The sequence below is a fragment of the Leptonotus elevatus genome, chromosome 17 (genome assembly GCF_054856555.1).
Source record: "Leptonotus elevatus isolate MCC_2025b chromosome 17, RoL_Lele_1.0, whole genome shotgun sequence".
NCBI lineage: Eukaryota > Metazoa > Chordata > Actinopteri > Syngnathiformes > Syngnathidae > Leptonotus > Leptonotus elevatus.
This window is the reverse complement of record NC_141255.1, coordinates 6677281-6704081: the sequence shown is the minus strand read 5'-3', so window position 1 is coordinate 6704081 and position 26801 is coordinate 6677281. Positions and strand designations below refer to the sequence as shown.

At 41.1% G+C, this 26801-nt stretch overlaps 4 protein-coding genes across 4 annotated transcripts; 3 read left to right on the top strand and 1 right to left on the bottom strand.

Annotated features, from left to right (window-relative positions):
* Positions 1-375: 375 nt before the first annotated feature.
* On the top strand, positions 376-13280 carry slc7a8a (solute carrier family 7 member 8a). The gene is made up of 11 exons (XM_086059525.1): positions 376-880; positions 4464-4668; positions 5680-5831; positions 9032-9157; positions 9601-9754; positions 10454-10577; positions 10713-10816; positions 10906-11002; positions 11088-11237; positions 11301-11478; positions 11601-13280. The coding sequence occupies exons 1-11, from the start codon at positions 727-729 to the stop codon at positions 11753-11755; spliced, it is 1599 nt and encodes a 532-aa protein (XP_085915651.1). The 5' UTR covers positions 376-726; the 3' UTR covers positions 11756-13280.
* A 1531-nt stretch (positions 13281-14811) lies between these two features.
* gmpr2 (guanosine monophosphate reductase 2) lies at positions 14812-19141 on the top strand. The gene is made up of 10 exons (XM_086059953.1): positions 14812-14912; positions 15204-15298; positions 15375-15494; positions 15571-15654; positions 15771-15944; positions 16030-16111; positions 16447-16553; positions 17066-17108; positions 17181-17340; positions 17489-19141. Exons 2-10 carry the CDS (start codon positions 15212-15214, stop codon positions 17676-17678), a joined length of 1047 nt encoding a protein of 348 aa, XP_085916079.1. The 5' UTR covers positions 14812-14912; positions 15204-15211; the 3' UTR covers positions 17679-19141.
* cideb (cell death inducing DFFA like effector b) lies at positions 17951-21854 on the bottom strand. Its single transcript, XM_086059955.1, has 6 exons — positions 21800-21854; positions 21178-21269; positions 20837-20951; positions 20613-20762; positions 19687-19877; positions 17951-19523 (listed from the first exon to the last, which is right to left on the bottom strand). Exons 2-6 carry the CDS (start codon positions 21198-21200, stop codon positions 19391-19393), a joined length of 612 nt encoding a protein of 203 aa, XP_085916081.1. The 5' UTR covers positions 21201-21269; positions 21800-21854; the 3' UTR covers positions 17951-19390.
* Positions 21855-22004: 150 nt separating this feature from the next.
* tinf2 (TERF1 (TRF1)-interacting nuclear factor 2) lies at positions 22005-26744 on the top strand. Its single transcript, XM_086059737.1, has 10 exons — positions 22005-22284; positions 23156-23358; positions 23551-23661; positions 23724-23819; positions 23971-24081; positions 24155-24278; positions 24642-25071; positions 26139-26197; positions 26383-26456; positions 26547-26744. The coding sequence occupies exons 1-10, from the start codon at positions 22251-22253 to the stop codon at positions 26664-26666; spliced, it is 1362 nt and encodes a 453-aa protein (XP_085915863.1). The 5' UTR covers positions 22005-22250; the 3' UTR covers positions 26667-26744.
* The last annotated feature ends 57 nt before the right edge of the window (positions 26745-26801 follow it).

The window sequence follows — 26801 nt, the reverse complement described above, 5'->3', positions numbered from 1 at the left end:
CCTTCTCATTTCTTGTTTTTTTTCATGAGATAAATTTTATAATAATTACCTAATAAATAAAAAATATTTTTAAGTGTCAAATGCACCTGTAAAATTGTTCATTACACTAATTACATACATACATTATATGACATGAAATTATTACACTTTAGTTAACCAATTTGTTGTGGGGGGGGGGGGGGGGTGGCTGTTCCTATTAATGTAACAAATATGACTTGACAATATCAATGCGCGTCGTTTTATAAACGTCCCATCCCTGGTGTAGACAGAAAATAGGGGAGGGGTCCAAAAAGAGGGAACACGAGGCCGGCTTTAGGCGGGGCTAATGTACGCGTATGACGCATGCATGCATATTTAAACAGTTGACTACAAAACCCCACCGCGGATGTCGACGACGCGCAGCTGACCCAACATGCTCATTTGTCCCCGAACTAAAGACTAGATTTTCTCGTGACGGACTGAGAGTTTGCGCACGCTGTGCCATTTGGAAAATGCTCGTTTGGCACGACAGGCGGACTTTACGTGCGAGCCTCTGAGACCACCGGTGGATTTTGGGGGTACTTTTTTGTCACACTTGGACCTATATTTCCATGTGTGTGTTTGCGCGCGTTACAGGTTGCTGACAGCGTTTGTTTATTTTTGCGCGCCGGGACAACGTTAGGCGTAAGGCGGGTTAGACGGGGTGGGGAAGGAAGCTAACCAGGAAGACGCGCAATCTTTTTCGACATGTCGGACGGTCCCAGACAGCGGGGCTCTTCTTCCAAGGATGCTGCAGGTGAAGAGTCCGGAGACGGAGGAGGAGGAGGAGGAGGAGGAGGAGGAGGAGAAGTTGCACTGAAGAAGGAAATCGGCCTTGTGAGCGCCTGCGGTATTATAGTTGGTAAGTTCTCTACAAAAAGAGCCATGCAGTTTCTATGCGATTTGTCGTCAAATGATAAACATCCTGTTACAAAAAACAACCTTGACACGTGGTCTAACTAACCCATATGCAGGCAAATTTTACTGCAGCCATTTTTTTATACACGTGAACTCATTCGGGTACATTTCAACCTTAAATAACAAGCATCCAGACGCACACCCGTGTTGAAAAACCTCTATAACCCCTCTTGACAAAAGGCCCAGCCCCATGCGTCAATTTTCATCCATCTGTACATTTTTTTATACAGTTGTCGTGAGTGTATTTTCTCACGATTCCATTCCGATTTTTGGGTCTGCAATTTACGATTCCTAACAAGTTTTGATTCAAAATGACAAATGACAATAATTTCTGCTTCAATTTATAGATTGTGCAGAGAATCGTCATGATCTACTCCAGTCTGACTCGCTAATGCTAATTAGCGCGCTACTCGCCGCACTTTTATTACGCAAGAGAACGGCTATTCATATAAAATGATTCAGGAATGTATACAGAGAAGCATCTTAACATTACTCATTACTTTGCTCTTCCTACATTGTGAAAAAATAACTTTTGTTGGTTTTATTGATCGTGACTTTTTCTTTTTACTCTCTAATGTGGCTACAACTTAACAGTCTATCAGAATGTGTGGAACCACACTGTCCCTAAGTGGCCAAATCGTGTACAACATTAACATCGCACTAGGGCAAGACAGTATAAAATAAATCGATTTTTGGGACATTTAAAATCGATTCTGAATCGTACTAAATGAGAATCGAATTTTTTTTGGGGCACACCCCTAATTCTGGTCTAATAATGGTCCAACCCATAGCTCAATTTTGCTTCGGCATTCATCCATTTCCAATAGCGCTTGTCCTTATTAGAGTAAAACTATGTGGAGTTGAAAAATAAGCTCTACTATTCCACCATCTTGGCTCATGGTTTAAGTAAATTTTGCTCCAGAGCCCATCTCGGATAACTTTGGTGTCCACCATTCGCAGGGCTCGAACAACCATTCACACCTACAGGCCAGTTAAGAGTTGAGATTCAATCATCTTAGTGTTGTTTAATCAAAGGCGGACATAACAGAGTACAACCAGTCCACCTATATGTGTGGTCCTTCCATTGACCTTGACAGGTGGAAGGGGAGTGAGGGAGCAAGGGAGGGGTGGGCGGAATGACTCAGTCAGCCATGCGTTTCCACGGTAACCGGAAGAAAGATGAGCCAGAGTGCACAGAGGGAGAAGATGGGGTGGAGGAAGAACATTGGCAACACATCTAAAATGTGCGATGTATAGAGCCCATCTGATTTTTTTCTATTACAGATTAAACACATTTAAACTTCCTAAAACATACTTTTTCAACATATTCTAAACATATCTGAACAGTGTGTAATTAAACATCAAAATGTTTGATCATTTCACTAGCTTAATTGCTAACATATTATGTCAAATGCCATTAGTGGGCTAATGGAAATTAGCATTAATGTTTCACCACTGTTCAAATGTTTTTTTTCTGATAATAAGAAAATTAGACTAAGAAATTATTTTTAAACTTTTTCCACGCTTAATATCCTGCACACCTCAATTAAAAAAAATTAAAAATCAACAACTGACATACATAATTTGATTGCACAAGTGTGTACATGTAATAAATCATGTTAAATAGGAGTCAGCACGCACCTGCTACCATTTAAAGTGCCTTTCGTTAACACAAACTAAAGTTCAGCTGTTCCAGTAGTCTTTTATTGACATTTTGTGTTTCCTAGCAGCGGCCTGGAGGTTTTTGGGGTAAAACATTTGGAACTGTTCATGTCACTGCCGTGCAACGTATTCTCCACTTGATGATGATGACATTCTCTACTATTTGAGTGCAGTCAGAGTGTTTTATGGCCCTTCCAACAGTCCGGACTTTCACGTCACGTGTGCCCGGCGTGATTCGTCTCAGCCGCGAGCGGTAATTGTTTCCAAGGACATCAAACAGTCGCATAGCCCCATTGTGTCGACACGCGCACAAACTTGTAACAGGGATTACAAGTGAACTCTTGGCCACTTGCAACAAGGCCCCCACCCTGATAACTCAGTTGTATTAGCATGCCCGAGGCTAAGCCACATCAGCTACTTATTTAGTGGATTTCATTTGTTGATTTAATAAAATTTTTGGGCGACTGACACCTCAGAAATGAAATACAGGACTGACTTATTATTAAAATTATTGCAATAGACGGATGTGTAGTTTTTCTCTGACCGACCGCTCAGAGAACATAAAAAGGCTGATATTGTGTGTGTATGTGTGTGAGGCGAATCTGAAATCCGCCCTATATTGCTAATATTGTTGAAGTTACATGGACCTGTACTAATGAATCTGTCAGATAGTTTGATTATTCACAAAGCCTACTTACAGATTTAAAAAAAAAATGTTAATTTCCATCTCTTCAAAAAACAAGACATTGTTTGAAATTGAAAGTGAAGAACATGCAAAAATGTAAATTGATAATATAATTTTATAACTTGTTTGGTTTGCTAATTGCTTAGTTGTTGATTCGTGGATTACTATTACTCAATTCACATAAAAAAGAGAGTTTTTTAACTCTTAATTTTTGCATTGGCTATTTTGGAACTATACTCATTATTGATGATGACTTAATGCTGACAGAAAATTCCAGGTCCCAGAACCAGGACTTTTTGAGGCCACGGAGCCATTTGGGTTCCACTAATGTGGTAAAACCACATGGTGTGGGCTCCTTAACTATTTATTTGGTTCATTTGTGAGAGGAATTGAAGTGGAGTTTGGGCTTCTGTCCAAACAGTCTAACAGGAATAGAAATCTGCTCATCAAGCATGTCTGAGAGCAAAGCTCTTCCTTTATGAAACAAGTATTCGCAGAGACCCGGTCATTCCGCATATGACAGCGTGTCACGAACGCAACGCGCTTACTATAAAATTCACATCATTGTTCATTGTGCGGGGAGATTGCGACTACCTTGGACTTTTGCACTGTACTATCATGCGAGGCGGTAATGATTCAACACGATCTTTGACATCAGTGCCCTTTTATGATCCGCCCAACCACTGACTTTTGCTTCATCAAGGCTTTATGTCGGAGCATCTCAAGCTTAGTATCCTGATGCCACCCGCCTCGTCCGTAATCTATTTGCTACATCAGCAGATTAGCACTTCCCTTTGGCCTGATGACTGGGCCGCCGTATCGCAGCGATAACGCATCCTCCCCCACACCTCACGCACATCTGTCGCTCACATTTTCCTGCGAACCGTGTTATTTTTCCTGTACTGTTTGCCCACAGAGTGACTTTAAAAAAAAAAAAAATGCACTCACTCGCGAAATGCAAGTCGTGTCACGTGTGAATAAACGTCAGGTTAGAAAGTACAATAACGCATAAGGGACTGTATCATTTGCTGGTGTGGTACTTTTCCATTTGTGATCGTTGTTGTCTTAACCCAGTGTTTATCAGTCTTCACCCATCCAGTATTTTACGTAAGAAAAATCTCACAGCTGCCACAAAAATATATACTGTGAAGTATAATCCTTGTTTTTCTTCTCCTTTTAGGTAACATCATTGGATCTGGAATTTTTGTCAGTCCAAAGGGCGTGATGGAGAACGCCAGCTCTGTGGGCGTGGCCCTCGTCGTGTGGATCATCACAGGCATCATCACCGCCATCGGGGCGCTGTGCTACGCCGAGCTGGGGGTCACCATCCCCAAGTCAGGGGGGGACTACTCCTACGTGAAGGACATTTTCGGAGGCTTGGCTGGGTGAGCGAACACGATGGTTCGATGGGGTCCAAGTGAAGGGAAGATTTTTGACTTGACAAAAGTAGTGATTTTTTTCTATATCAGGGCTTTGGAGGAAAAAGTTTGGACACTCCTGGTTTAGGGAGCTCTAAAGTTTAATAAAGCAACATCTGACATTGATGAAACTTCGATGGGAGCTGGACCATATTAAAATTAATAAAACATGGATTGCTGGATGAGCCTGTGTATCAGACACATGGATCTGGACGAGGTTGAAAATAGGGAGGCTTACAAACCACTGCAGGGGGTTTTGTTGTTGCTGCTGGTGGGTTTCAAGTGCAGGCTCACATTCACCTTCCGCTCATTCATTCACGTTGCTGTTACCGTTCAGTGCTTGGGAACTTTGTGACAACTTCCCAGAAAACAGTAAAAACACACTGTACTTTTGTCCAAACAATAAACACAGATGAGACCATTGTATGGGGCCAGTGGGCCACCCCCAGCCACTTCACTTATCACCAGGGTACTTGCAATCGGGATGTATTCTGGGAGAGGAATTCAATCAGACAAAGCAGCCAAGGTTTGTTTTTTTGTCACTTTGTACTGTTTCTATCAATATGCATCAATGACCTTTACCTCCTGAGACAACTACGGCCCGGGTTGAAGTGCCGGGTGTCCCTGTGCCCTCTACCTTAGATAAATATACCATGTTTGTTTGTGTCAACCCTGCTCCTTTTGTCCCCCACGTCCGCTAAACACAACTTCAATAGACAAACAACAAAGGCTGCTTGTTACACCAATGAGGGGGCGCTTATTTAATCTATAGTGGTGAACTCGACAAGCTGCTGTAGACGGCGCGTCCTGACGAAATATTTTTTCACGTCAAACACACACATTCCTGTCGGATGATCCTTCATAAGCCTCTGTTAAACCCTTGTCCGAAGAAAGGTTGTTATTTGACCGAGCGAAAAAATTCCAAGAAGTCATCTGTGTCCTAATCCCTAAAAAACGCTTCCCTGTCTTTTCGTGCAGGTTCCTGCGTCTGTGGATTGCCGTGCTGGTGATCTACCCGACCAACCAGGCCGTGATCGCGCTGACGTTCTCCAACTACGTCCTGCAGCCCCTGTTTCCCACCTGCTTACCGCCAGACACCGGGCTGCGCCTGCTAGCTGCTGTTTGCCTCCGTAAGTTATGAAAAAAAAAAAACACAATATCCATTCTTTCATTTCGCTATATACTAGACAGCTAGTTGTGCTGGGCTAGAATTGCTCAACTTGGCATTGCAAATTATAGGATGCTAACTCCCAACACTCAACTCAACTATTTATTTATAGAGCACATAAAAAAAACACTGCAGTTTATTTAACTAATTTGCTCATTTGGTTTTTTTTTATGCTAGAGCATACAGAAGGCCTTGATGCAGCCTCTGAACTGCAGAGAACGGTTGAAGCAATGGTAGTTATTACAAAAACGTCCAGCAGGTGACAGCAGAGTATAAGATATCAACCAGGGCCATGTTGCAAAAAGCTCTTTCACCACTGTTTTAAACAGATTTGAGAATAATGATGAAACTATATTCTAATGCTAATTGCTGCAAAACTGAAACAGATAGAAATATACTTTTTTTCCTGGTGAAAGAAAATACTCTAATCTTTGTTTTGGTAGGTTCCGTGTTTTTATAGCAATAGAACACAATATTCTGTGGGTCTTGCAAAATCTGTCAAAATCCAATCAAACAGCCAGGAGCAAAGGGGGTTGCTTCAGTGAAAATGGCTGGGAGCGAATGCGTTAAGATGGAACCCAGGGGTATACAGATACATTGGAAACAAAAGAGGCCCCAGAATTTAACCCTGTGGAACCACTTTCTTTTTCAGCCGGACAGAATTACAATAATAAAGAAATCACAACATAGTCAGAAGTCGACTACTAAGCGCACCAAATTTCCCGCAGTGCAGATAGGCCAAGCAATGTAGCGTGATCACCTGCAGCCAATGATGGCTAAGCGGGGTGTACCATACAAATCACGAGTCGGGTGTGTGTCTTGACCTCTGCTGAACCCCTCAGACTGACTCCCTCAACCCCTGGTTAAAAACCACTGCCCTCAAGTAAGTTTGAATTATATTACCAATGTTTTGGGATCATACAGTAGCTTGTGATCACCACTCTAGGTGAAAATCTGCGACATAGACACCATATTAAAAAAAAAAGTTCTTACAGATTTACCCCTCCCACAGGCTTTAAACACATTTAACCTATGAAACAGCTATAAAAAGTCAAGAGATGCCTGTCACTGACAGCACATTAGACTGTAAAGGGATCTAACCCGACTTGTTTACGCCGCCCCTCCTCTTCTTGTTTTCAAATACAAAGTGTTTGCGCGGCTCTGACAGTAGTTGATCCGCATCCTTCTAAAAACTTAACACGCGCTGGGCAAATACTGCACGCAGACATCAGACAGCCAACGAGACGCGGCGGCATGACTGCGAGCTTTGTTTGTTAAAGCAAACCTTGCTGAGAAGTTCACGTTTTGCGTGAAGCTTCTCGAAAGAAGACAGCGTCGAGCTGCACCCTTCTCGTATTCCTCGAAAGGGTTGCCAAAGAATGGTACATGGGGAGGGGGGGGGGGGGGTGAAAGGTGAGCAGAGAGTGCTTTTTTGCTTCGGCAAATTCATGTGTGACCACTTAAAATGACCTTTTCAACAGTATGAATGAATATAGCCTTACTTAAATTAGGGACGTATCGAGAGTCACTAGGCCATTAACTTCTGTCTTCTGTTACAAAAACAGTGGGAAGAACCTCGCTCTGAGGTGGCAACACAGTCGTCTTTGCACTCGCACATGCATAACATTTGATTTTGTATACTCATCTTACCGACAGCTGAGCAGCCTGCAAAAGAGTGCTGCAGTTGGATGTTTACAGTTGTTGACGTTTCGGCTGTATACACTGAAAGTCAAAGGTGGCAAAAGCACTCACATTTTGCGGCCTGAAGAAGTTTTCAACTTCTGTACTGAAGTCAAAGTAAAGAAGTCTAGACTCCCAGTCCCAGTAAAGTGAAAATAAGTATCTTTAAATCTTTATCTAAATTTAACACTCCGTTTACAGGACTGTTGTCAACTCTGCCAAATTTGAATGACTAAAAAAAGAAAAATTGCCAAGTATATAAAATGAGACTTAAAAAATCCTGAAAGATCAAGCCATTGCTCCGCAGCGGGAAGTGCTATCCGCCTGCTAGCTTACAAGCTAACAGGTTTCCAGTACTCGTCTCAGTGTATGTTATAGTGGACCTGAAAGCGTTCAAGACAGTTTAGTTCTTCAATAGTGGGGAGCAGGGTGGACTCCAAATGCGAAACTAGCCACAAAAAAGTAGCGGTGTCAAAATTAGTGCGTTCATTTAAAGTTCCTTTTAATGCCACAATTTTTTTTAACGTGCAATTAATGACTGCCCCTTACTTGGAAAGCTTGTACTGGCGAGTACCAGCAAACACATCCACGTCAAAATTGAGCAGTAACACATTTAATAATTATGCATACGCTTATATTTGTGGATACTGGGGTCAAGTTGTATTTTACAATTTTAAAAAATGTGCAAAATTTCACAAGTTACTTCATGTTAAAGATTAGATTGCTCTTAATATGAAAAGAAAAGCGCACTGAGCTCTGAATTGTGCCATCTAATGGCAGGATAATGACCAACACAAATCAATATCACACTCCTTTTTTACAGTACATCTTTTTTTTTTTTTACTAAATTTGCAATTAGATATCAAATTTGCAATTAATCGTGAGTTAACTATTGAAGTCATGCACGATTAAAATTTTTAATGGCCTGACACCCTAGAAAAAAAGTCTCAAAAGGCCCAAAGTTGACAAATATTAATAACATCGCCTGATCTAACCTCACCACCCTCCCCAAAAGAGGAAGGAAAACTAAAAATCATAAGGGAAAAAAAAAAAGAAGAAATGGGGGAGATATTAAGCATGTATAATGAATTTTGAAACAAAACTTAATTCAATTTACTAGGTGTTTAAGTATAGTAACAAAGTCCATTACTTCCTATCACTACAGAAAGCTGCTCCAGGATCTCTAATCTAAAAAAATAAAATAAATCCATATTCCTGCCAAATGGTATGTCAAAGAGGCCATTTTTAATGGCGCCCTATTGGCCTGAACCTATTGGCCCTGTTGTGCAAGCTAGTGGAGAAGTTCAATGCACATCAGCCACGTCAACGGTCCACGTGCAGCCTCTCCAGCACCTGACCTGGACCAAATGTGGTCACATGACAACTTGAAGTACTCACTAGGTTACCCAGCTGTGAAAAGTCACACAAAGATGATGCATATAGATGACTTCATGCATTATATGTTTATATTTGTGTGCCCAGTGCTCTTGACATGGGTGAACTGCTCCAGCGTGCGGTGGGCAACCAGGGTGCAGGACATATTCACGGCGGGGAAGCTGCTGGCCCTTGCCCTCATCATCATCATGGGCATCGTGCAGATTTGCAAGGGTAAGTATCTCCCCAGGGTCACCGGGGACGTACCTCCCCCCTTCCCACCAGGAACACTGTGGGGGCTAGCGGATTGCGCGGCATTAATATTAGCGTGCGTTTGTAGCTTTAGTAGTCACAACATGGCAGAGCGCCAGTTGTTTTAGGGGTCCATGGAAGATGAGGCCCCTGAGACAACAAAACGAGTGTGTTTGAAGACAAAGCATTAGGTGGCTTATGTGAGTGGTCTCCAACCACTGGGCCGTGGGACATTTGGTGCCTGGCCGCACAGAGAGACATAGCAAAAAAACGTCTTTGGTGAGCTTCTTCTAAAAGATGAAACAGGAGAACAAAAATGCCACGGACCGGTTGGGGATTACTGAATTACAGAATTTAATAGCGTATTTGGTCATAATAATAATCTGTGAGAAATGAAGTATAAAGACTTTATCTTGTCCATGCAGGGGACTACTACTGGTTGGAGCCGGCCAATGCCTTCGAGCCTTTCCAGGACTATGACGTGGGATTGATAGCTTTGTCCTTCCTACAAGGCTCGTTCGCTTACGGGGGATGGAACTTCCTCAACTATGTCACAGAGGAGCTGGTGGATCCTTACGTGTGAGACTTATATTGCTTTCCCGCAGTAGAAAATGGCCACCCTGATGCGTTATTGTATGGAGGACCAAAACTGCATGCCAAAATAAATAAATGACTAAAAGTGAAAATAAAAATAGATATAAAAAAATATAATTTGAAAATTAAATACAATTGTATTTTTATATATATATATATATATATATATATATATATATATATATATATATATATATATATATATATATATATATATATAATTTGTTGTTTTATTTCCAATTATATTTATTTTTGGGATTTAATTTCCGAATTATATTATTTTATATTTATATATATTTTTTTATATCTATATATTTATACTTAGGACCGCCCCCTCATTTGAATAACATTTCATCCTGGCAGTATGGACCAAAACTGCCAAAATTAAAAATAAATAAATGACTACAAATAAATAAATAAACAAAAACAGATATAAAAAATATAATTCAAGAATTAAATACAAATGTATTTTTTATGTATATATATATATTTTTTTTTTTATTCCGAATTATATTTTTGTATATTTGTTTTTATTTTCACTTTTAGTCATTTGTTTATTTATTTAGTCATTTATTTATTTTGAATTTTGTCCGTTTTGGTCCTCCATATTATCGCACAGCCCCGAAGATACCAATCTAAAAAATTCCCTATTTGAAATCGCCATCTCTCTTTAATACCATGCAGGAACCTCCCCCGTGCCATCTATATCTCCATCCCACTCGTGACATTCGTCTATGTCTTCGCCAACATTGCCTACGTCACGGCCATGAGCCCACAGGAGCTGCTGGCCTCCAATGCCGTCGCTGTGGTGAGTGGCTCGGACCATTTAATAATCATCAATGATAGGAAGTAACGAAGCCAAGAGTTTTATGTTAAGATAAAGAGAGAGAACGCCGTTAAACATGTTCGGGTGAGCAAAATTTTTATTTATTGTCCATGCCAGACGTTTGGAGAGAAGCTTCTGGGTGTGATGGGATGGATCATGCCCATCTCTGTCGCCCTGTCTACCTTCGGGGGAGTCAATGGTTCCCTCTTCACGTCGTCAAGGCAAGCCAGTCGCCTGGCCAGACTCATTCAAAAAAAGCGTCCTGCAGTGAGGTTTATCGCATTGTTCCATTTTTCCCCATCCTTCACAGGTTGTTCTTTGCTGGGGCCAGAGAGGGACACCTTCCCAGTCTACTGGCCATGATTCACGTCAAACGCTGCACTCCTATCCCAGCTCTGCTCTTCACTGTGAGTTCACCTGCTCTACCTTCGAGACCAATCTTGTTCTAAGCGCAAGGACTCGGAGTGACCCTCGAACCCTCCCTTTCCACAGTGCCTGTCCACCTTGCTGATGCTGTGCACCAGTGACATGTACACCCTCATCAACTACGTCGGATTCATCAACTACCTCTTCTACGGCGTCACTGTCGCCGGGCAGATTGTGCTGCGGATCAAACAGCCCAACATGCACAGGCCCATCAAGGTGTGCCTGACTTAACATCTTCAGGTTATGACAGTGTTGCTGAAATGTTACTTTTGCCTTCAGATTAACTTGATTTGGCCGGTGATTTACCTCCTGTTCTGGGCCTTCCTGCTCATCTTCTCACTATACTCGGAGCCTGTGGTGTGCGGCATCGGCCTGGCCATCATGCTCACCGGCGTGCCCGTCTATTTCCTGGGTGTCTACTGGGAGAACAAGCCCAAGTGCTTTGACGCATTTGTCGGTAGGTTTGTCCGATGCCCGGCTGTTGAATTAGTACTTCTAGTTATAGTATACCAGAAGGAAAAATTTAGCTTTTCATTTTGTTCGCACCGAACCTAATGCCCTGTGCATCTCTTCCTTCAGACAAGATGACATATTTGGGTCAGAAGTTTTGCGTAGTGGTTTATCCCGCTCAGACGTCGAACGTTGGAGGCGAGGGTGAGGGTGAGGAAATGAAAGAGGCCAGGTCCCCACTGTCCCAAGAGGATGCCGAAAACAACAAATCGGCGGACTGCTGAAGCGACAAGGTCTATGCCACAGTTTGATGTGGATTTACTGATCAATACACATACCCCCTCTCTTACTGTATATCTTTAGTTGCATCTTTTTTTTTTTATCTGTGCCAAATCAAATATTGTGACATTTTTTAGAGAAATATCACTCCCCATAAGCTTTCACCTGTTTTTTTTGTGTGCAATAAGAGACAAGTTAGCTCATCATCTTCACACTCCTGTAAGAGAAACATCTTAGTATGTCTTCTTATTATTATTATTGTTAAATGACTTCACTGTGAGGACTGAGGACGTCTTTATTTTTTTCTACTTTTGTTGTCAATCTTGTAAATTTCTGCTTTTTTCCACATATTCAAAACACCAAATTTGATTGTCCAAACCTTTTATATTGTGAAGTTTGTGAAGCGCAAAGATTCCAGAATGCATTTCTTGTTTTATAATTGTTTCTTGGTTGATTTTTTTTGTCAGCCGATATTTTTTTTACGTTATGTGTTTGATTTTAGTCCCCAGAATCACATTCATCTTTGTTTTATTTTTACTAATTACTCAAGGAGCTTACGATGAACCCTTGTATAGTTGTTGTTGCTATTGCTTTGGCGCCATCTTGTGGCATCTGCCGGCAATTCTAAACCGTTTTGAGGGTTGGAGTTACTCGCCTTTTTTTTTTTTTGCAGGGATTCACTGTATTCCATACAGATGATGCTTGAAATGTTTTTTTGCCTTTTTCTAGCCACGCTAGGTCGGATGGGAAGATGTTAGTCTTCATGCAGGATTTTCATGTAATACAAAAAAGTCATTTATATGTCTAGCATAGTGAATTTTGTTGTTGTTGTTCACACCATGCAGATAAAAGCCTAAACACTTTTTTTTCTTCCATCACGACATTTGAATTGTTTATGCAATTAATCACAACGCCGACACCTGAATGCCTGAACGTGAATAACGTTGAATGGAGAAGAAATGGCATTGATTGTCTTGTCAAAAGTTTTTTTTAATTTGTAGCCAACGATTTAGCTGTTTTAGGTGTACAAACATATACATATATGTAGTGGTGATCCTTGCTGTTCACCAAAAGTTTTTTTTTGTTTTATGTTAAGAAAATGGATGTTAATTAGGACACAAGGATAAATTGAACATGCACCTTTGAATTGAACCAGTTGTAAGATTCTTCTTGTTATACCTTATGCCCAAAAAGGTTCATCATACTCCTGTGTATTATGTTTTCATAAATGCAATAATAATAATCTTGGTTTCTCAGGTTTCTCTTTAACTATACTGCCAGAAAAAAAAGACAACAATGCTAAACATCTGCACAGGTGCTACTTTAAGATCTATTCCTCTCAGGAGTCCCACTACCCCCCCAAAAAACCACAATCACGTGGAAATATAACCAATGCTGGGCCAGTTTTGTATCTGTTTCTCTTGTTTAAAAACGGTCTTTACAGTGACAACGCTGTGATTACGTGCCTGTTAATATTGTGTACACGGTTGATTGTCTCAGCAAATAAAACACTGACAGATGTATATTGAAGGGGCTTCCTGTTCTTTTCAATGCCGTAATCCATTTGTTTGCAATTCAGTTCTTCAGGCCTAGGCCTACTTCAGAAAATTATATTTACTGTATACCCATGATAATGTGATTTGGCATTCAATCATTTTCCGTAGCACTAGTTCTCATTAAGATCGCGACTCGCGAAGTCCTCCAGTTTACTGTTTTGATTGCTATTTTCAATTTATGTTATTGAAGGAAGTTTCTGCCTCTTGTTTGAACTTTTTGGAGCAAATTTTCACATTACTTGTTAGCGTGATTTTTTTTTGTCTTGCTGGTGGCCAATTCTATTTTGTTCCCATGTGCTGAAATGAAGAGGTATTTGGTTTATCTCGAAGTCAGGATTAGTCCAGATGGGAGAACATAACTGGGATTCTGTGGCCTTCACACTTTTCCGCCCACCAGATAAAGTTTGAAACGTTTGCAGTGGTTAAGGCCTGTGCCGTTGAACGAGAGGTATGACAGTTTAGTCTTGTTACAGTGTCTTTTGTTATTTGAGCCAAAATTGATGTTTGTATTTAGCTAGCTAAAATTTTGCTAAATTTCTATAGTTAGGTCCATCAAGGTTTATTTTTCTGAAGAATGGCTAGAATAATTCCGCTTTCCTTAGCTTTAGATTCTAGCAATTTGAAAAACAACCGCATTAACAAGGATTTGAAAGATTTTGACAATATTACATTTATAAATGTTATTACAGAAAAAGTGTTGAGATGATTCACTTTACAGATAATAATCCTCAAGAAGGATTTGAAGGACTTTATCAGGAAATTTGATTTTTTTTTCTTTCTTCAAATTCACACTTTTTAGTTGATGACATCCATCCTTCCATCTTCTATACCACTCATCCTCACTCAGGTGCACTGCAGCCTACCTATGAAGCCATTCATCTTCTAGAGCTTGTTTACCTGTCAGTTGAGTAGAAGCACCTGTGGCTAAAGCCAGTCTGTGGCAGGGTTTCTACTTTTTGACCCTTGTTGTTCAACCCTGAATATTAAATGTACTTTTTGGGATAAAACTTTTGCCTTGTGTTTCATTTTGAGGTGGTATTGCCGGGTTAAAAGAAAGGTTTGAGAAGCACCGGACTAGAGGCTTTTATTTACAGAGGTCTCACCAATTTTACCGACATCAACTTAATGCTTAGAACTATAACTTACTTCTCGTGTTTCTCTTTATTTTCGTGTTCCATTGTCTTTGGATGGTTAAAAACAATTAAAGGAACAAAAAATGAAAAAGTGCAGTGGACAAGTCCTTGCGAATTACGCTATGCTTGTAGTGGTTGACAGGATGTTAATTATTGTCACAGTATGGCGGCCGTTTTGACATATGGAAGTCTACCATTGGGTTGCTGTTATTATAAATAAAGTTTTATACTATATAAAAAAAACTTTCTACCGATTCGCCCAATTACGACACCAGTTTTAATATGCCGTAAAGTATTTTTCAACGGTGTAGTTCTAACGGCCTACTCGCTGTACGCTTTGAGTGAGACAAAAAACTACAAGGCGGCTTTCCTGCTTTCCGCTCAGTACGCACATACGTTTTGATACAGGAAGCTAATGCAACTTACTCATTGAAGGTTACTAAATTTCTGTTTGTACTTTTTGCAGTGAACCGGTAAGTTAAAATTAAGCAATTGAACTTCTCGAGTCTCTTCGAAGTGTGACACCATAGAATTAATGCCTTGAATTATCGAGTTGAATTAGTTTATGCTGTACCGTATATGTACAATATGTTACAATCCGGAAGGCATGCATGCAGTGCATGCTGCACTTTTTTAAAAGTGTGTTAAATGTTTGTTTAGTTTTATAACTCTGTGATTATATTTAAACGGTTAATTTGGATGTTATAACATTCTAGTTACTTATTACCTGCAAAATAATAACATAATTGTGGTATGTCTTGCAGTTTCCATAATGCCACGCATTGAGAATGACATCAAGCTGGATTTTAAAGATGTGCTCCTCCGGCCCAAGCGCAGCACCCTCAAATCAAGGAGTGAGGTAGACATAATTTAATATCTGTCTGTGCCCAATGATGATGATGCAGTCATTGGTGACTCACTGTGTGTCTGTCTAGGTGGACCTGCTGAGGACCTTCACCTTCAGGAACTCCAAGGGCAGCTACACAGGAATCCCCATCATTGCCGCTAACATGGACACAGTGGGCACCTTTGAGATGGCGAGGGCTTTGAACAATGTAGGCAACATGTCCTGATGGCAACCAGAACCTCTTTGCACGATGAGCAATTAGTTCATCTGTTCTCTTCCACTAGTTCACCGTCTTCACCGCGGTCCACAAGCATTATTCTGTAGACGCCTGGCGGGAGTTTGCGACCAATTACCCAGAATGCCTTGAGGTACTCGTCACCTTATTTATTTGCTTCTATAAAGGAGTGGAAAATTACATTTAAGTTTTTGGTAAATTGCCACGAGAAGTTAAGATGAGCCTGTTGTCTCGACTTTTTTTCTCTAGAACGTTGCAGTCAGCACGGGCACTGGCGAGACCGACTTCCAGAATATGTCCGCCATCTTGGCCGCTGTGCCGCAGCTGCGGTACATCTGCGTAGATGTGGCAAATGGCTACTCTGAGCATTTTGTGCACTTTGTCAAGGATGTGCGGCAGAAGTTCCCCACGCACACAATAATGGTCAGTCTTCTTCTTCTGAACTTTTATTCATTTATTTTGAGCTTAACTTACTTCTAACCAGTAATGTTTTCCCACATATTTTCAGGCAGGAAATGTGGTGACAGGAGAGATGGTGGAGGAGCTGATCCTGGCCGGTGCGGACATCATCAAAGTGGGCATCGGACCAGGTGATCTCAGCAAACGTTATTTTTCATTCAGCTTTTTACAGTGTGCTTCCTATTTGCATGGGTTCGGGACTAAGACCCACACCCCAAAACTATGTAGAATTGGAGAAAAGACCCAAATAAACTCCAAACAGCTTAATATTATTTTTCCAAAAATGCACCATACACTCTTTAGGGCATAGGACAAAGAGGTACCTTTTTTAATTAAGGTGAATAGGTTTAGTTATGTTCTCCATAAAAAATTGGCGAATTGGCAAGGGATGACTGTAAATTCTGTGTTGATTCAGGTTTTTTTTTTTTACTTGCCGTGTGGTTCTACATTTCGGTGTCTTCCACAGGCTCCGTGTGCACGACTCGCAAGAAGACCGGTGTGGGGTACCCTCAGCTCAGCGCAGTGATCGAGTGCGCAGACGCAGCCCACGGATTGAAAGGCCACATCATCTCTGTGAGCCTTGATTGTGAATGAATGCTTGAAATTTTTTATAGCATGGGTTTGACAAGTTTTTGGATTCAGGCCACTGATTATCCTAACACCATTTAAACATAGGTATCGTGTATACTCCTAAATGCCGAAGCAATGTAAAAAGTTGCTCATTTTTACAAAAAAGTCTGAATGTTAGGATAAAAAAAATACATTTAAAGAAAAAAGTTATAATGCTATGAGAATTTTATTTTTCAAGAAAAAAAGGTTGTAAGCCTTACAAAAAAAGACATATGCCATTTACCAAAGTCATATTTTTCGAAGATTAAAAAAAAATGTGAAAAGTGGGATATTTTTTTTGTCCTTAATATTGCAATTGCGGTTTAATATGTGATATTTTTTTTTATATGATCCTAATACAGATTATATGGGAAGAAAAAAGATCACATAATTAAATCTTTTTTTTTTTTTTTTTAATCGTTCAAACCTTCTTGAAAACCGTTGAATGTATAGGAGGCATGCCATTTCTCACACAGGACGGGGGATGCACTTGCCCGGGAGATGTCTCAAAGGCTTTCGGTGAGTCTGAAAATGGATGAGATGCATTGAGAGCTCCTTTTTGTTGTTGTTTTAAGCTGTGACATCTCTCAGGTGCCGGAGCGGACTTCGTGATGCTGGGCGGCATGCTGGCGGGCCACTCCGAAAGCGGTGGCGAGACCATCGAGAAGCTGGGCAAGAAGTATAAGCTGTTCTACGGCATGAGTTCCGAAGTGGCCATGAAGAAGCACGCCGGCGTCCTGGCTGAGTACAGGTCAGTCCCAATCGGCTATCGTAATTTGATTCTGCCAAATGTCGGAATGGACATCACACATTACCTATCTGTATGTGTTCTAATTCTACTTAAGTAGAGCAATAATGTATTTGTACCTACATTTCTTACTCACATTGCCCCTCTATAGAGCATCTGAGGGCAAGACTGTCGAGGTGCCATTCAAAGGTCCTGTGGAGGCGACGATGCGAGACGTCCTGGGCGGGGTGCGATCCACGTGCACCTACGTTGGGGCTGCCAAGCTGAAGGAGCTGAGCCGCAGGACCACCTTCATCAGGGTCACCCAGCAACTCAACACCGTCTTCGGCAACGACGGCTGAAATCCCGAGAGCCTTCAGAACTGCTTGTATGTACGCATACAGTCACACTGCCATTCCTACTGTGTTACTCCAATGTGACGCAATAACGGTCCTATTCCTTATCTTTCCAACCTTTTAGCTGTAGGTTGAGTTTTAACATCTTGTTTGTTAGAATGGTGTTTCCCAACTTTTATTGATGTAAGGCACATATTTTACACTGGGGAAAACAATGTCACAAAAATGATCCCCCGAAAATTACTTATCGGTGGCACAAAACACTATTTTTGACTAAATGAAATTTCTTAACTCACTTTAATGTAGTTTATTCATACAGGACGCCATAATATGGCAGCAAAGCACTATTTTTGTGAAAGTTAAACTCCTCAACTCACACCAACATTGACACCAAGATGCCACAAGATTCCTTATCGTTCCAACCTTTTAGCTGTAGGTTAAATTTTAACATCTTGTTTGTTAGAATGGTGTTTCCCAACTTTTATTGAGGTAAGGCACATATTTTACACTGGAAACAAAAAAGTCACAAAAATTATTCAAAATTATTATTAAAGCACTATTTTTGTCACATTTCAGCATGGCACAAGATGGAAGCAAAGCACGGTTTAAAAGTCATTAATGCACTTCCAACATCATTCCTTGACTCCATGATGGCGCCAAAGTAATACTTTTATTGCTTTGCGCAAAACCAGAAAATATGTGGAGGTTCGCTGTTCACTAAATAATGATGAGCTCGTTTCAATTTATTCACAAATGCATTTACTCAGTTTAAAGCTGCAATATGGAACTTTTTTTTTTCAAAAAATAACTTTACAATAAGCTTTTTATTTGACCATTTATGACAGAAATGCCTTCTAATTAGTAGATTAACACCTTAGCTGTTCACAATGGGTACTCCTGCAAGCCTCGGGCCAATAGTTTTCAGACTGGCGTGGTGTGTATGTGAAGAACGTTATGTGCAGTTTCATTTTTCGTCCGCAGGTAGCAGTAGCGATACAAAATTGAATATTCTACGTTTAAGTAGCTTTAAGTTGACCACAAAGCAAAAACTGGACCTGCTGCCATCTAGTGGAAGAGTGTTTAATTATTCTGTCTGTCACTGCAGTGTATGTCGCCAACATAGATAGATAAAACAAAGTTACATTATTTATTGTAAGTGAATTGTAATTTTGGGACCAATGAAACGAATTTGGATAAGTGGTTGGGAATCACTGCATGCGAAAGCCTCACTGTTATATGCAACAAAACTGTTCTCTTCTGTTACAGAGAATTAGATTTTTTTTTTTTTTTTTTTTTTTTTTTTTTAACTGGGACCAATGCCAAAGTTTGATGTTTTAGTGATGTTCTGCTTTAGGTCATGTTATTATTCATCATTGCCTTTAAAACAAGTGTCCCTTCAGCATGTTTAAGTCAGGTCAGACGAGTGTCTGTTACATCCGTGTACATTTCAATACAGCTGTTCCACATCTGCACGTGCCACTGTCTTTACTTGAGAGCGCTTGGAAACTTACATTAGGTTCAGTAAAGACTACATATTATACTCAGAAAATGGATGGATGATTGCTGATGATACATATTTACAGAAATATTACCAAAAAGAAAAACACAGCACCAAAACTCCACAGAGCTGCAACAAGAGTTTAGCTTCAAACGTACGTTTTGGCCTGGACAATCTAAATGGTGGTTTTAAAGACAATATCCTCCCCCGAACTATTCACTCAATTTAGATAACCCCTCTGCGGAGGTTGCCAAAGCTCCACGCCCTCAATGACGCGGCGGATCAGAGAGGCGGAGGTGATGAGCAGGTGTCCGGCGGCGTTAAGGAGAGCTAAAGCCACACGGAGAACCTCTCTGCAAAAAAAAAAAAAAAAACGTTTTGTATTGTATTTCTTGTATTAACTACCACAAATAAATTAACCAGTTATTGAAGGCGATAAATTAAAAAAAATACATTTTAATTTACCAATTTTGAGGGGGAAATGTTACAAGACTCCGCTTTTGGCGTTCTGCTTACCTGAGGACTTTCTTGGGGCCCAGACACTGGAAGTCGGCGCTCACCGAGTACAGGCCTTGAAAAGTCGCCTTCACACTCATAGAGCCGAACAAATCCTTGGGGCTCATTTTGTAAAGGTCCACGGTGACGCTGGCGATGTCTTTTCCCGTTTTGGACTTGATGTTGTCTTGACATCGGGACGCAGCCGCACCCTGAGGTGATTTGAAACCCAAAAAAATGTTAAGGGGAAGACAACCCAAATATTTTCTTTACAAAAATATGTTGCATGTGCCCCCATTAGTCTAAACATGGCATTCAGATTTACAGTACTGTATAGTGTCTTGGTGGACAATGAGTTAAGCATCCAAATCCACCAATTTTTATCCATCTGACAGTTTGCCACTTGCTGTCGACTGAAAATGACTTCACAGTTCAATAAAAATAAAAAAAAGTAAAAGTGAGCTCTGATTGGTTGTTTTGAGCTTCAGAAAATGTGAGCCATGATTGGTTATGCCACAGAGGAGGCGGGACTTCCGGGTTTTCACCCATCAACTTTGTTTCCGTTTCCGGTTTGCGAAGTGTGTGCATCCCAGCACTTGCGCTTCTGCCTTTGTGCCCCTATGTTGCGTGTTCCGTCAGGCTGCGAGTGTGTAGCGTCTGTCTCAGTGTCCGAAGCATTTCAGATAGCCGAGACGCGGGATCGCGCAGTTCAGGGGCTCGAGTGTTGGAATGCGACCAGCAGTAGCCGGAAACGGCGCTGATGTGTAAAACCCGGAAGTCGGAAGTCCGTGGCCTCTACCCCATTATTACCTGAGCTATGAGCAACCTTGGTGTCATTTTCAGTAGACGGCAAGTAGCAAAAAGGCCGCCGTATTAAAAACATTTTAGGTTTGATTTCCCTGACCAGGAAAAATTCAATAAATTAACTGATCGGAAAATTCCAGTACTGTTGGTGGTCGCCACGTCTGTCCGGGCTCCAGAGCCACGATAGCGGCGTTGTCCGGCAGAGTCGCCAGGAAGTCATCCGAGTCCACCTCCGTCCCGTCTTCCTCGCAGACCAGGGACGCCAGAGACACCAGTGACAGCGTCCGACAGACCTGGACCAAAAGGCAGAGTTGCAAAAAACAAAAACACACACACAATGACACTCAGAAACTACTGGAAACATTACCCTCGCTTTCAGTTCCTCCAGAGTCCCGGCTGTGATGCCCTTCTTAGCCTCCCGGTTGTGACTGCGGACCCTAAACGGACGCTGGGGTGGGGCCCACACTCGCTTGGTTACTGACCTGAGGACAGGGAAGAAAGAAGGAAAAAAACAATCTTGAGCTCCATCACAAAAATTATTGCTAATGGGTGGAGGGTGGTTGTCTTCTAAATTTAGGAAGGGTTTCCAGTAATTTTTTTGATGGTAAATTAAGATGAAGAATTTTGGAAATACTGCATATCAAATTAGAAATGTAAACATTCCTAGAATATTGCAACCTCACCACCAAAATAAAAAATCTCATTTACTTGATCAATGATGTCGTGTCCATTCTGGTTGAATCTCACTGTGACAATAACAATGTCAGCTTTCCTTTGATTAGGGCAGGCTGGACTTTGATCTACAAGTGGTGACCATCCAGATACAGCAACATGAAGGCAAAGTTCATCTAGATTGTGTGTGCAACGTAATGACATCAACAAACTCTTAGTAAAGCATTATTATTCAAAATCATCTGTAAATATTTTGTTACTGTACTGAAGTTGAGTTTTTCTAACAACGTTTTATTTTTACTCCTGGCATTTGAAAACTGATTTGTACTTTCTACTCCTTAGAAATAAAATACGCTTCTTCACAATCCGCACCCTATTTTAAAATAGCTGTAAATAGAGGGAATTCATTATGATTGCCTAAAAACCACTAGGTTCTGAGGTTAAAAAAATTTAATCTGAAAAAACATCCATTACAAGTAAGGATTTCTTTTGGGTGTTATCACTAACAAATATATAGCTTGATATGATTTATTTTTTTGTATACACACCCACACCTCCACCCACACACACACATACACACACACATACACACGCATTAGTTATGTAAAGTACATACTGGACATATGTTTAAAAATATATACATAAAAAAAATACATACGATTCTAACAAAAAATGTTTTAGCAGCTGTCAAACGAAGTCGGAAACGTGCAAACATGCGTCACATCCCGAAAACATGTAGGTGCGTTTGTTTTGAAAAATACATTTCTCGAGTGAGCGGGGCTTGTTAGGCGAAGGTTTCCATTCATCCGGTTTAAGCACCGCCTGCGCGGTATGTGCAGTAAATCAAAGGTTGAACCCTTAACTGAAGGCGCGAGTGCAAGAAACGTCAGCGGAACTTTTCGGTACAGGTGCGGTCAGAATCGCGGCACAACTGGCAAATAAGCAACTGCAGACGCTCCTTGTGTTTGTTTAAATTATAAAAAACACACACATCAGTTCGACCTGTGGATGTTGCACAAATAAGCGTGTTTGAAAAAAAAAAAAAAAAAACTTAAGGAGCGAGTGGGCAGTTGCTAAGCTAGCCGTTAACAGATCCGTTGACTCGAAGGATGGCGTCAAGAAAACCAAACGACCTGTTTGCTGGTGAGTAACCACTAACCGTAACCTAGCTTTAATTGAATTATGTTTTTATCCAACCCGGGGGGCGTGGGCGGATATTTTGCCATTTGCTGTAGATTGAAAATGTCATAACAGTTGCTCAGGGCTCAGATACCAACCAGCTTGCGACCATCACACGAAAAAACTCAGGAAACAGGTGGCCCGTTATTTGTCCTTTATAAAAACCTTAAATCTTTTTTGTTCCCATTCCGCTGTAGAATGTATAGTATCCATTCCAATTTGCATTTTACTGAGTACAGGACATGTAAGATTCTACTCTATTTGTTGAGAATGGGAAACTGACTGAACACCTTTACATTTAAATTAGCACCACATCTTACTATTATTTGCAAAGACAGAAAATATTAAACATGAACAATTAGAAAAGCAATTTCAATTCTATCTTCATTGTACTAATCCAATAGAGCAAATCAAAGCGTCCTTGATGGAGGTTCAACCACAGTTCAACAATTCACAGCCCATCTTTTGAGCCGATGCTTTTCTCTTAGCCATTCTTGGGTGCTTTTGATTGTGTGTTTTAGGTCATTATATTGGAAGGCCCATGAGACCAAGCTTTCTGATTGGCTGAAACATATATTTTGCACAAATTCAAGAAGCCTTCTACCAAATGCAGAAAAGCAGCCCCAGAATATAACCAAGCCTCCTCCATGTTTCACAATAGAGATAGTATTTTCCGCCACATCACTAAATTTGGGCACACCATTGAGCCCTGGCATGAGAAGTTAAAAAAAAAGCGTGAGAGCATGAGATAGGATAGAAATGTGTGAGACTACTTTGCATATACAGGTCTTGAGAAAATGTCATCAGTCTTTAGGTTTCTCATTTTGTTACCCAGGTGTCAGTCTCCCCTTCGCCGCCTTGCAGCAGCTGGCGCCGCCCATGCGCTTGGTGTCTGCCGCCCTCTGGAAAGTCATGAAGCAGCGGGATGTGGCGCAGTACGGGGTCCTGGCAGAGTTTGTGGAGTCCACTTGCGAGACTGTGCCGGGCTTACTCACCTTGAGACACCAGGCCAAGCTTGCATTGGGGCTGAGAGCGCGGGTGGGTATCTTTTTAAGAGCGCGCATGTCAGTAGTTTCTTATCTTCAAGAAAGTGCATCATCAATTGTTTGTTTGTCTTCATTTTAGCAAAGCACAACATTAATAATTCATCTACATTTTAGGGAAGCGGCAGCGGCAGTGTCTCTTAAACCCTGCCTGACTATGAACTCTATTGCTCCGCCTCCTTTCTAGCTCATTTTAGAGCTCCTGCGCATCCCCCAACCTGATGCTAGCCTCATCAGGGCACACCTGAGAAAGTTCAATATTCCTTCTGGCCCATCCACCTCTTCGGCTCCTACTACGGTAGGCGCACTCATGTGATTTATTTTGGCTGATCTGAGCTCAAACATAATTTGTCCCTGCAGAAGACGGACATCAAGGTGCAAGAATCAGTCAAGAGCTTCCACACATTAGTCCACGATTTTCTCACCGACCCAGTCGCCAAAGAGGATTTTTTCCAGGCGAGTACTTCTTAGCCTGTTGAACATAAAACAACAAAAAAATATATATATATATATATATATATTTTTTTTTAAAGGATTTTATGTAATCTCGCTATCCATCTTTTGATCGGTCTGTAATGTAGAGTTTTACTGTATTTCTTACTGACAGGAAGAGTTCCTTGAGGACTACGGTCCTTTGTATGAGCAGGCGTTGGAGAAGATTTTGTGGGAATTCCTGGTTCGATTGGATCAACTGCTCCCAGTGCCCAGCCTTTCTCAGGTAGCGAGAGCAACTCTAAAAAGCAGCCGACACAGTCGTCTGTATTGAAGAACGTCTTTTGTTTTGTCTGCAGACAGTGTCCTGGCTCAGTGAGACCCCTGCTGTTCTGGAAGAGTGCGCCCATGCCGCCACCCAACCCCAGCTCCTGAAAATGTTGCTCGACCATCAAGCCTGTCTCGGGCATCTCGATCCTGCAGGTGAATATGTCATTACTTGTTGTTGTTTTTGTGTTAAAAAGGCACACGCAAATATCGCAAATCAAATTTTTTGTTAAAAAAAATCGGAGATTTTATTTTTAGGCAAAATCGCCCAGCCCTAGCATTAAGCTAAATTGATTATGCTGTGGTTGTTTTAAATGATGTATAAACAAGCTTGTGGTTTCAGCATTGAAGCTGGAATCGTGTAGTAGTTGTAGTGTCGTGTTGAATTTTGAGGAGAAATGTGAATTTCTTCCATCTTAGAATAAGGCTTTAATGTAACAATGTGGCAAAAGTAAAAAAAATCACTGCCAATACTTTTTGAATTCACTGTATTGTTTTTATTTTGTCTTTAAACTTTAGCATCCCTCCCACCAAACTTGGGAGACTCCATCTTGACGACCCTATCTTTTCCCCTTTCCGGAAAAGTGTCCACAAATCCGCAACAGGGTCCCAGTTCGTCCTCTTCCAGGGATCAACCCAAGCGGAGGCGAGGCAAAACGCTGTCCGTCGCCCCCGCTATCGCTCTGATAACCGCCAATGACGACGCGCCGGCAATGAAGAAATCCAAACAAGATGGAGGCAGGCTAACAAAGTTGAAGGCAAGGAGCAGCCTCGCGAAGACTAAGCAATCAGACGGCGACCCGGATATAATAACGCCCCCAAACCATTGCCCCGCCATGGCGGCCTGTCTGCGCCGTCAGCCCAGAGTCGTGGTCCAAAAACTACTGAGGTCCGAGCTACTTCGAGGAGAATCGTCTTCCTGCAGGCCGACGATTAATAACGATAAAGAGTAAGCAACCAGTATTGACACACATTTGCGGCACAGGGGATCTGATTGATGTTTTGCATCTCGACTGAGAGACTGTGTGTAAATTATTTTGAAGTAATATTAAGGTCGAGTTGAAATAAGTGTCTTGGTGTATTTATGGTTTAAACCAGTTGTTCTCAAACCCCTTCTAAAAAGGCCAATGCCACCATCATGACCACATTTAGGATGCAGTAGTCGTCATGAGAATATTGCAAGTGACTGTGGCATTTGAACATTACCAGTGAGCCTAAATATAGGAGGGGAAAAAAGTTAACTGAACTGTAGTTGGGCACTAGAATAGTATTAGTACCACACTTTGAGAATCACTAGTTTAAATGATGACTATAATATAGACAATTGTCACACAAAACGTTTTTTTTAGTCATGGTCATTTTTTTAAAGGCTTATGTTATTTTTTTTAAAAGCCTGTCAATTTGCTGCCTTTTTTTGAAAGCATTGTCTTTCTTTCAACGTCTTGCTATATACATTTTATTGTTTCCCAAAAGCCTTACTGTGTACATGGTCTTTGTAAAAGCCTTATACATTTTTTATTAAAACCTTAATTTACGTGGTCTTTATTTTTTTTAAGGTCTTGGTATGCATCGTCTTTTTACACCTTGCTATGCTATATATGATCTTTTTTTTTATTTATTGCATAACTATACATGTTCTTTTGTTTTAAGCCTGATTACACATGTTCTATTTTTAATTTTTAAACCTTGCACAAACGATCTTTTTGGAGCATCATGCATTTTTGCTATTGGCGGCGGGGCTTGGTCCCACACACAATTACTGTTAAATCAATAAATGCGAATGTCTTTCAGCTTTGTCCCCTTGCATCCATAATTAACAACTGACCCATTTTAAAGCGTGTTATAGGCTTAAAACATGCCTCCAACTATAAATAATGACTGATGAGGTAAGTCAGTAGTGAGACATAGTTTTGTTTCGTTTCACACACTTGTGGCTGAGGAATGGATAAGTGATTTCATATGAACGATATCTCTCGTATTAACAAGTGTATTTTGCTTTTTGTGACTACTTAACAGGAATCGGCCCGCCGACGTAAGCGGAATTGCCTCGTCTCCACTCCAGCGAAGCGGCACAGGTAGAAAGCGCTACATTTGATTTTTAAAACATTTGTAGATGAGGTAAACACAAGAAGGGAGCTCGATTGTAATAATGCAATAATCTTTTTTTCAAATGTGATTGGAATTGATTAGACTCACGATCCTGTCAGTGATAGGTGGCTTTGCTCATTTCTGATTGGATCTTGTCTGCGTGTGTTTGAAGAGGCGCTGGGCCCCGCCGGTGACGACTACGTCGCTGATTCCGAGGACGAAGCCACAAAGAAGTTCAAGGAGAGGGTAAGTAAAGACTTTCTCCACCGCCGTCAGTCTTCTCCTCAAAGTTGAGCCCTGATCCTCCCCCCCCCCCAATATCTTGTCTCCTTCAAGTTGTTTATAAAGCGTTACTCCAAAACCAAACATGGCACCTATATTCCCACTCTGCGTGAATTCTGGAAGCCGAGCAACCGCGCCACGCTGCTTGATGGCAGACGAGGAAAATGTCTCTGACCACTTCATTATCACATGATCAATAATTAAACTGTTATTTTATGTTATGCTTCTGAATAAATTCTGAGTTTGTGTTGATTTGCATGTTTTTGGTGCTTTTCGTCCTGTGCCATTGAGAGCTCTTTTCCCCACATA

Excerpts from the sequence above, each read along its gene's own strand:
- slc7a8a (XM_086059525.1), top strand. The coding sequence starts at position 727 with ATGTCGGACGGTCCCAGACAGCGGGGCTCTTCTTCCAAGGATGCTGCA. Across the intron at positions 11,003-11,087 it reads TCCCAGCTCTGCTCTTCACT|TGCCTGTCCACCTTGCTGAT; the intron begins GTGAGTTCACCT and ends CCCTTTCCACAG. Across the intron at positions 11,479-11,600 it reads GTGCTTTGACGCATTTGTCG|ACAAGATGACATATTTGGGT; the intron begins GTAGGTTTGTCC and ends CTCTTCCTTCAG.
- gmpr2 (XM_086059953.1), top strand. The coding sequence starts at position 15,212 with ATGCCACGCATTGAGAATGACATCAAGCTGGATTTTAAAGATGTGCTC. Across the intron at positions 15,655-15,770 it reads ATTACCCAGAATGCCTTGAG|AACGTTGCAGTCAGCACGGG; the intron begins GTACTCGTCACC and ends TTTTTTCTCTAG. Across the intron at positions 16,554-17,065 it reads TGAAAGGCCACATCATCTCT|GACGGGGGATGCACTTGCCC; the intron begins GTGAGCCTTGAT and ends TTTCTCACACAG.
- cideb (XM_086059955.1), bottom strand. The coding sequence starts at position 21,200 with ATGGACACGACATCATTGATCAA. Across the intron at positions 20,763-20,836 it reads TGGAGGAACTGAAAGCGAGG|GTCTGTCGGACGCTGTCACT; the intron begins GTAATGTTTCCA and ends CTTTTGGTCCAG. Across the intron at positions 19,524-19,686 it reads GGCCCCAAGAAAGTCCTCAG|AGAGGTTCTCCGTGTGGCTT; the intron begins GTAAGCAGAACG and ends TTTTTTTTGCAG.
- tinf2 (XM_086059737.1), top strand. The coding sequence starts at position 22,251 with ATGGCGTCAAGAAAACCAAACGACCTGTTTGCTG. Across the intron at positions 23,662-23,723 it reads CCTCTTCGGCTCCTACTACG|AAGACGGACATCAAGGTGCA; the intron begins GTAGGCGCACTC and ends TTGTCCCTGCAG. Across the intron at positions 23,820-23,970 it reads CCAAAGAGGATTTTTTCCAG|GAAGAGTTCCTTGAGGACTA; the intron begins GCGAGTACTTCT and ends TCTTACTGACAG.